Source organism: Fragaria vesca, linkage group LG2, assembly GCF_000184155.1.
Source record: "Fragaria vesca subsp. vesca linkage group LG2, FraVesHawaii_1.0, whole genome shotgun sequence".
NCBI classification, from domain to species: domain Eukaryota; kingdom Viridiplantae; phylum Streptophyta; class Magnoliopsida; order Rosales; family Rosaceae; genus Fragaria; species Fragaria vesca.
Window position 1 is genome coordinate 30,345,808 of NC_020492.1, and position 9,631 is coordinate 30,355,438.

General features: G+C 35.6%; 2 protein-coding genes across 2 annotated transcripts in view; both read left to right on the forward strand.

The window, feature by feature from the left end:
- Positions 1-7,207, forward strand: part of LOC101300025 — an 8,746-nt gene extending 1,539 nt beyond the window's left edge. Inside the window, exons 4-13 of the mRNA XM_004291672.1 lie at positions 509-601; positions 2,142-2,282; positions 2,645-2,713; positions 3,055-3,138; positions 4,200-4,380; positions 4,979-5,095; positions 5,237-5,295; positions 5,769-5,903; positions 6,607-6,756; positions 6,868-7,207. Coding sequence (XP_004291720.1) covers positions 509-601; positions 2,142-2,282; positions 2,645-2,713; positions 3,055-3,138; positions 4,200-4,380; positions 4,979-5,095; positions 5,237-5,295; positions 5,769-5,903; positions 6,607-6,756; positions 6,868-6,912 — 1,074 coding nt within the window. The 3' untranslated portion in view covers positions 6,913-7,207. The remainder of the gene's footprint in view (positions 1-508; positions 602-2,141; positions 2,283-2,644; positions 2,714-3,054; positions 3,139-4,199; positions 4,381-4,978; positions 5,096-5,236; positions 5,296-5,768; positions 5,904-6,606; positions 6,757-6,867) is intronic.
- A 963-nt stretch (positions 7,208-8,170) lies between these two features.
- Positions 8,171-9,631, forward strand: part of LOC101309222 (protein kinase 2B, chloroplastic-like) — a 4,444-nt gene continuing 2,983 nt past the window's right edge. The window contains exons 1-3 of the mRNA XM_004293092.1: positions 8,171-8,252; positions 8,924-9,255; positions 9,341-9,476. Of these exons, the coding sequence (XP_004293140.1) occupies positions 8,171-8,252; positions 8,924-9,255; positions 9,341-9,476 (550 nt within the window). The remainder of the gene's footprint in view (positions 8,253-8,923; positions 9,256-9,340; positions 9,477-9,631) is intronic.

The following is a 9,631-nucleotide window of genomic DNA, read 5'->3' on the forward strand; positions in this document are numbered from 1 at the left end:
GAGAGAGAGAGAGAGAATTTTCTATAAAATAAAAACTTATACTAAATCCACATACGATTTACTTCAACTTCAGTATGTAACATTGGTTTCACAAGGTAAGGAACCAAAGCCAATTCCTTTCCCCTTACTTCCATTGAAAGCTTTCGAGTTTACATCAGTCTACCTTCTAATGAATATGGTCTATTCTTAGTTTCGTAATAGTTTCACATTTCATATGTAGTCACATCAAGAGATCTTGGCTCTCATTTTCCACTTTCTGGGCCTCACATTATTGCGTGGGGGTAGTTAACTCACTTTTATCAGTTCATGAAATTCACAATTGCACAAGACTCTGGCTTATTGAAGAAGATAGCAAGTAGCAAGTCAATAACCAAATCATGTTCCAATGGTGTTCTAATTCTGACTGATTCTTTCACCCCATTTGTCCTGATCTTTTTGGTTCCTTGTCCATGCACTTATTAGCTTCAAAAGAAGCGATAAATTACCAATTTATGATCGCTTGTTGCAGGTGGAGGCTTTAGCAGTTCAGTTAACTCAAAGAGAAGGGGAGTTGATGCAAGAAAAAGCTGAAGTGAAGAAACTAGCAAATTTTCTTAAGCAGGTAATTTGATGTAGGCCAAGTGGTCAAATGTATTTTCTTTCTGTTTTAGATTAAAATTATTTAAATGATATTTGTTATGTACTAGTTTGGCAATCTGTATGCTTTGATGAATGGCATTCTGTTTCGTTTATCCGTTTATGCATTTCCTAATAAAGAAACTTTTAGTAAGCTAGCACAAGAATACATACTGTGAATAAGGAGTCTACCCTAGAACCAATTTTGCCTTGTTCTTGGGTATTACTTTTGATTCAACCCTAGTTTTGAATGAAAGCCTTTGTATGTACACCTTGTTTTATTTTTCATTTTTCATTCAGAGGAAACCTTCGTTGCACCAAAACAGAAGAACACACATACAATAACGAGGAGTCTCGCTCTTAATTTATGTTTTTGTTTTTATTTTGAGTTTTTGAGTATATTGCTTATTTGGAGTTAGTGGGCAGAATAGGCCTGTTAGTTCGAGTAATGGATCATAGGAGATTAAGAGATTGAGGGACACCTTTAGTTAGGGATATTGCTTTGTTCCGGAGGTTGTAAGACATCTTTAGAGAGGTTGTGAGGGTATGAAGATTCTCAGTTTGTGGGTTGAAAGAGACTCACTCAAAAGGGTGCAGTGGAGACCCTATGTAGAGATCAAGGTTGAAATACAACATTGAGGAGGTGCCTCATGGGACTCCGTTTAGAGATATCCATGTGCGGATAAGTGACAGTTGCGAGATTTCAGAGTTGCTTGAGACATCGGTTGTGTTAGAGAATTCTATATTGAGAATTTGGGTTGTGGGAGAGAGAGATTATTCCAAGAGTTCAAGAACCAAAACATTCTTCAATTGTTATCTTCTTCTTAATTAGTGGATCAGCCAGCACCATTTCCCGTGGTCGTGGGTCAATGATGGTCGAACCTCTTCAACAAGTTTGTTCTTTGCAGATTCAGTGGTTTAGTTGTTATTGTATTTACTCATATTTGGTCTTGGAGCAGAATTCGGAAAGTGGCCCGAATTTCCTTAATAAAAAGAGACTGATAAGCTCATTCATCCTCTTTGTCTTCTCATTATCAATAACATATGCAGGTTCGTTATGCGTACCATGTTGTGAAATAATGGACCAAGTAGTTGTCGTTGATTCAATCTGTGAGGTAACCTGTCCTCTGTCAATAGAAATCAGAAAAAAACGAAAAAAAAAAACTTATGAAGGAGTAAAACATGAAGTACACATTTGTTGCTCCAGTCCATGGTCATTTCAATCCCTTAGTTATTCATCTTCAATCAGAAAGTGGTTGGAGATGTCATTCTTTTTCTGCCTCTTTTTGGGAAAGATCTTGTGCACACACACTCACTCACATTGAGGCTGTGGGAATTGTTTATCTAGAATTGTCTTTTTATATTATACATGCATTACAGTCATGTCAGTTTAGGATCTTGGGATTAATTATGTTTGTCTCACTTCTGTTTGTGTTAAAAAGTATTTGGGCTTCCTTTTCATTCTAGTTTAATGCTTTATAGGTCAGATCCCTTGGAGAAATATTTTTTATCCTTCACTTTTGTAGGCTTCAGAAGATGCTAAGAAGCTTGTTGATGAAGAAAGAGCCTTTGCTCGTGCTGAAATTGAAAATGCCAAAGCTGCTGTTCAAAGAGTGGAAGAAGCACTTCAGGAGCAAGAACAAACATCACAGGCTTCAGGGAAGCAGGTTTGTCCAGGACTGTATAATTTGTTGACACTTAGTCAAACTGTTTATTGCATAATCTATCGAAAGGGATAACCTGAACATGCAGCTCGTGTCTACATTTATGATTTCCATGTATGTAGGAGCACTCAACAGTGATACTTGTGTGCTTTCTGTTCTTTAATATTTTTGTGTATTTGTTGTTTCTTTTTGTTTAATATAAACATTTACTGCTTCATTATCACCTTGACAGATGAATACTCATTTCGGACAGTAGTTGCTTTTATATTTTTATATTCTCTAATTTTATTGTTTGTTTGAAGCACTCAATAACATGTCTTCATATACCATCTTCTTGACAAGTATAATTTGTATGAAATATTTAGGACTTGGACGAACTGATGAAAGAGGTTCAAGAGGCTAGGCGAATCAAAATGCTGCATCAACCAAGCAAAGTGAGTTTTAAATCGTATTGATTTCATTTTACTTTATAGACTTGCAAAAATATCATTAGTTACTTTATGATTTTATGGTACTATTATAAAATTCGAAAGCATTAGTTACTTTGCGAAGAATCATATTTTTCACATATATGACTGCTCATTTTTGCACAGGTCCGTCCATAAATAGACTTTTGATAATTTGCTATAATTTATTTGTCTTTTGGATATTTTCTATTGAATTTAAAGTTCTTTAATATTAATTTCTTCAAATTATTTGCTTGTTAATTTTATAGTGTTTATATATATTATGTTAAATTCTCTTTGATCTTGAAGAATTTAATCATGAATTCTAGGTCATGGACATGGAACATGAGCTTCGAGCTTTGAGAGCACAACTCACACAAAAGTCTGAAAATTCTCTTCGCCTTCAGAAAGAGGTTTGTGTCTATTCTTAAGGTGTGCACTACTTTGATGACTTTTGTTGTTGCATTCATGATGTCTTCATGTGTATTAAATGCTGACGTTATGGGTGGTTCAAATCCATCCATTAATAGAGGTTACACTTCAGCTTTAGCTTTGTAACTTTCTTGTTTTTTTTTATTGTTTTTTGTTGTGTCTGCATTATCTTGCTTCTCCTGTTCCTGGGCTTCTCTTATGAAATAAGTAGGTTACAGTTGAGAAAGACAACGATAATAACACAAACCATACATGCCTCATCCTAGATTGATATGTTTGTTGGTTATGTGCAATGATTTGCTACTGCGTGTCACAATATAATAGTTTAGTTTTCAACCGTTTCCTCACTCTCTCAATGTAAAATCATCTTCTATGGCTTATAAGTTCTTATATCATAAAATCACAACTCAACCTTTTGCTTCAGTGTTAGTTGTAAAGGAGTTTGCTCAGACTGGTTTTCTGTTCCATCACCATGAATCAGTTAAACAAGTAGTGTTCCAATATCCATGATGTAAAAAGGTTATCTTAACAAAAGCTGTCTTTTATTCGGTGGAACATAATTGCATTGGCCAATTAATTTAGCTTTTGGAGAATAGGTCAATGCTTTCTGTCGAATAATCTTCGTATTTGTTTATCTATTTGTTTCTTCTACTGTGGACATAGCTATACTCCCCAATGTTATCCTAAAGTTCTAGTCTCATTTCCTTATGCATGATGTTTCATAGGGATTAGTATACTATATGGACCGGCATTGGTCTTATACCATTATGCGATACTTTTCTGGATGTTGACACACTTTCCGTTCCATAGTATGTCAGATGTTTGGTGTATCATCATTTATTTTATAAATTATGACCTATGGTATCTACCACTAATTCCTGTGTATCAATCCATATGATGATATATCATTTGATTTGAATCCCCGATGTTTCTGTTACTATTGACATTTTGAACCTTGGGGATGGGGTTAGCATTATATTTGGTCTTCATTATTTTTCTGTTCTACTGTATGTTTCCAATTCCCTAACGGTATACCTTTCAGCTGGCAAATAGCAAGAGGGGCTTGGAGAAAAGTTCTCAACCATATCAACTAGATGGCTCTGAAGCTTTAGGTTCATATTTGCGGATTAAGTCTTTGTCTGATGATGCAATAGAACTTTCTACATGCTCAATTCAGTGGTATCGTCTATCGTGTGATGGTGCCAACAAGGAGCTTATATCAGGTATATATGTAATAATTTCTTATGTTTTATTTAGGCGGTCTACTCTTGATCCTCTATTTAATAGTTTTTCTTATTTGGACTGTAAAATTAAAATATAACGATATAGTTTTCAAACTCCAAAGGACATATGATTTATCTGTCTTCCATAATTAAAAAATATATCATGATTGAAACTGCTTATATTTCTCTTTATGCTTTCCTTATTATTATAGTAGGACAAGGGTGTTCCGGGTTGTTTATCTTTAAAATAGAAGTAAGCATTGTTTAATTTTAAACTAGTCGGTTGAATAGGATTGCCACCCTTAATGTTAATTTGTCTTTGCTATGTGCTTTTGATAGTTATTTGTTACAGTGCTTTAGTTTTTGATATATGATTTTTTTATTTAATGTCCGAGTTGTGCATACTTTTCTTAACATATTTAATGTGAATGAATTGCTCATGTTAAAGTTGGAGCATCCAACTGACCACTATTGGAAATCCGCACAGAGGTTTTCATTTAAATGAAAAATGTGAAAAACTTATGATAGATCGAAAGCTTTGCTATAACTTCCACATAATATATCTGTTCATTTCTCATTCAACCTTTTCCTATGCCAGGAGCAATAAAATCAGTATATGCGCCGGAGCCATTTGATGTTGGGTGGTTCTTGCAGGCTGATATTGTATTTAATGGCCAAAGACTAACACTGACCACCGCTGGTCCCATTGATCCCGGTATGGTTTAGATATTTCATCCTGTTTTAGTATTTTAAATCCATACATTCTACTCTTCTTTATTCTCTTTTCAGTTGTTCAAATATGTCACTGTGTAATATTGCTAAAATGATTGCTTTTGTTGTTCTCTGCAATCTGCAGCTGCTGGTTTGGGAAGTTATGTAGAGGCACTTGTGCGGAAACATGATATTGAGTTCAATGTATATTTTATAACCATCTTGTTCAGAGTTATCATTTATACACCTTAGAGCTTTATTTATGTATTTATAATCAATTATTCTAATTATTTGTTAATGTGCAAGTAGTTCAGGTCTGGTCGTCTAAATAACAATAGTAGTGTTATCTGGTGGTCCTATTAGTGTGGTATGGGAACGAATTCTGCTGTTGTAGACTCTTCAAATTTGCTTTCCATGTATCATTTATGGGATAGGTGCCAGAAGAATAAATGCTCTTTTGGACATCTTTAACTTTGAAAGTATCAGAACTAAATATAAGCGGTGTTGAAAAAAAATTTGCAGTCATTCTGCTTGTCCGCCAAGTTTCTATTATGTCTAGCTTTAAAACAACAACTATGCTTGTTGCTATAGCCCTCTACGTGAAAATCAAATCAAGAGAACTTCTCTTTTATCAGGTTCAACAATCTTTGTCCTCTCATTTGTTTCTTACCTTGCAGGTAGTAATCACCCAGATGAATGGTGTTAATCATCTGTCAGAATCTATTCATGTATTTCATGTGGGAAGGATGAGGATTAAACTGTGCAAGGGAAAGACTACCGTTGCTAAAGAATACTTTTCTGCTTCAATGCAGGTATTTTACATGTTTTTTCTTTATGTAATCCTGTATTAAAATGGATCCTTCCAGTTGATGTATTTTTCTAGCTTTAAGAATAGAGAACAAAATTGATGGGTGTAAACAAAATTTATAATATTTTAGCATTTATCTTCTTTTGGCAAATTTTTTTTTGAATGTTTTTGGTTAAAGCATGTTGTTGATACAGCAGAAGAAAGGGAATGTAAGAAATTTGGAAAAAAAATAATTTAGAAGACAAATTTTTACTGAATCAGCTGATACAAATTATTAGAGTTGTTCAAATGACAATAACTTATTTCTAGAAATCAAGGTCGAGCAAATTATCAACAACAAAGAAAATGTATATCATGATTACAGTAAGCTTGAATGCTAATGTCATCTCTGCATCAGCTGTGCTACATCAGCTTTGCTGCATCTGTTGCTTATTTGAGTTAAATAGGACAGTTGAGCTGTTGAATGATGCAGTTTATGAGAACAGTAGTGAAACTTCAGTCTAGTTGTGTTTAAGTTGTTGAGCTATAATAGGCAAGCCATGTGTGCATAAAGTGACATTTACTTTTTGTATCGGAAATGTTCCAGTATCAGTGCTATCTAATTTTATATAAAATCTGATTTCTAAATGCCAAGGTTGTTTACAATGGTATTCCTGTTTTAATGCAATTACACAATGTCTACGATGTTTATTTGTTATTTGTTTCAGCTGTGCGGAGTTAGAGGAGGTGGGAATGCTGCAGCTCAGGCATTGTTTTGGCAAGTCAAGCAAGGTCTTTCCTTTGTATTGGCATTTGAATCAGAACGAGAGAGAAATGCGGCCATCATGCTTGCGAGGAGATTTGCTTTCGACTGTAATGTATGTTAATTTTTGGGTAATTTGTGCATGTTTATTGTTATATTAGTATACATGTTGAGGCCTTGTTTTGAAATAGATCTATAATATCATATATATGACATTGTGTGGCAGATCATGCTAGCTGGGCCAGATGACAGAGCACCTTTAGGAACCTAAGGGGCCTCCGTAGATTTGTCCTTCTCGAAATGTAACTAGATTTTTTATTTTTGTGTTTCCCCTGTTCTTAGCTAATTATTGAATTTTGTTTTCCCTCTTGTATCTAAAACTTTGTGATAGCAATGATTTGTTTGTAATTTGATTTTATGGTCTGAGAACAATACTCTTCCTCGTTGGAAAGGTGATTGCCACGGTGCATACAACTCATTTGTGTGTTTGAGGACTGGTTAGTGTACTTGCATGATCTGTACATGGTTAATTGTTGTAATGTGAAACCCAGTTGATTGCTCATGTGAACTGAAGTTTTGGTGATTTGTTCTGTCCATGGTAGGCATGAAGACGAAACAAGAAACTAAAGACAGATGTTATTTGGACCAACAATTCAAATAATTTTATTTTTTTCAAAAGCAGATGAATTGGGAAGAAGAAAATGCAAGGAAATCATGAGGATAACAAGTAGAATAAAAAGAATTTGTCAATTGCCCAAAATGGAGATTGAAAAAGAGCTAGAAAGAAGCCAGATATGAGTGAATGAGAGCAGCAAAATAAATAGGAATGAGAAGGTTCGATGCAGGTGACCACTTTAACTCTTTAACCGTTTAATTGCATCATCAAGCTAGCTGCCCTGGTTGGAGTGCATAAATTTGTTGTCGCCAAAGCTATCTCGACGTACTCTTGCAGTCCAATTGTGACATAAGACAGACAGGGAAGTTGTTGGATGAGAAAACATTATGATCTTTTTTAAAATTGAGAAAATCAAGAAAATAAAAAGCTGTTAGAGATGTTCTAGTGCTCATCCTCTCACTTATGCCTTCTTTTTTTATGGCAATTGGCAAGTGTTGGTCGTAGTCTCGTAGAGAGTTTTTTTTTTTTGGGTGTGTAAATTTCTCACTTGTAGGGGAAAAAGAAGAAAAAATAATAATAATAATAATAAGAGCTCTGAAGTTTCCAGTATTTACGCTGAATTCCATGGTCAAGTCCCATATACCCAATTATTTCAGTCGAGTGGGACCAACTGTTTGCTTTGCAAGTATAAGTACTTGATTCAACGGCGCAAATATAATTCCATTGACCAAATCAAGCTTAGCTTCTTCAATCTTCACCGGTTTGTTCTTCTCTCTTTCCGAATGGAGGGAGGACCCATTTCCGGATTGCTCTTGTTTGACATTTCCTATGTATATGTATATATGCCCAACAAGACAAGACTTGGTCATCTCTGTGTGCTTCATTCTCTCCATCAGGTCAGTTGAGTTGAACTATGGGGAACTTGTGCGCTAAACCAGCCAGGTGTGCTCATGCTTCTTCCAACAACTTCCCTCCTCCTCCTCATCCTCCTCCTGGTTCGTACTTTCCAATTTTGTTATGCTTTTTTTTTCTTTTTGGTTACAAGCGAGGCCTAAAAGGCCTAAACAAAGAAAACCCAATTTTGTTGTGCTTTCATGTTGGTACTATATGATACATGGTTTGTTTCTTGAGTTTATGATTTTCTTTTGTTTCTCTTGTTAACCTTCTAGCTAGCAACTTACGGTTTCTCCGTCAAGATTTAAGACGAGAACATGAGTAAAGTATTAGATGTGTTCGCAGGGGTTACATCACATGACAGCCTGGGGGTTAATGTATTTATGGTCCTAGAAGGTTGGATTAATTCTGGGGTTCTAGATTGCTGCACGGTGAAGAGGATTGTGGTTAGAAATCAAATAGTACATGAAATCAGTAGTTGTCAGTTTATTTATGGTTAAGGCCTAATGAGGATCTTAATATTAACATACCTTGCAATGTCCCAGATACCTATTATTGTATACTTTCTAGGCTAGCTCCGATCCTCCACTTAACCTAATCGACGTTCTGGTCCCTCGTTTAGTCTCTCAGTTACTACTTACTGCATAAAAGAATTTCGCAAATGTTCCAGAGAATCCTGAAAATATTTGTAATATATTTATATATTTATGGTATTTATCTTTCTCTTCAATATGGCTAATAAATTCTTACAACATTCTGTCTCCACCTTCAGGAAGTTCAAAGTACAATGGCGAGGAACAGCAGGATTTAGCATCCTCCAAGCAGGGCAGGCCATTGGGTGGTCTGAATACTACAGCTCTAATAGCACCCAATGCAGTTAATACATGTGTTTCTAGCACCCTTAAGTCCTTTAGTTTCATTGATCTCAAGAATGCCACTAGGAACTTCCGCCCAGATAGTCTACTTGGAGAGGGAGGGTTCGGGTGGGTCTTCAAAGGCTGGATTGATGCAAACACTTTAGCTCCCACTAGACCAGGGACTGGCTTGGTGGTGGCAATCAAGAGGCTCAAGCAGGAAAGCTTTCAAGGTCACAAGGAATGGCTTGTATGTACAATCTGGATGCACCCTTAATTTGCTTGCTTTCTTAGTCCTACTCTTAGGTTAATTACATCAGTTTTACACGTGACAGGCAGAAGTCAACTATCTTGGTCAACTTCACCATGAAAATCTTGTCAAACTCATAGGCTATTGCTCAGAATCTGACAATAGACTTCTTGTTTACGAGTTTATGCCTAAGGGAAGTCTGGAGAATCATTTGTTTAGGAGTAAGTAACATATCCTCTTTCTACATATATATATATATTTATATATACACAGCCCTTCTCGGCTGCGGACTTCCGCACCAATGGTTTTGGTGCGGATTTCCATTTTTGCACCACTTTTCGATCGAATTTCCTCATCTCCACCGTCTAGTATCTAG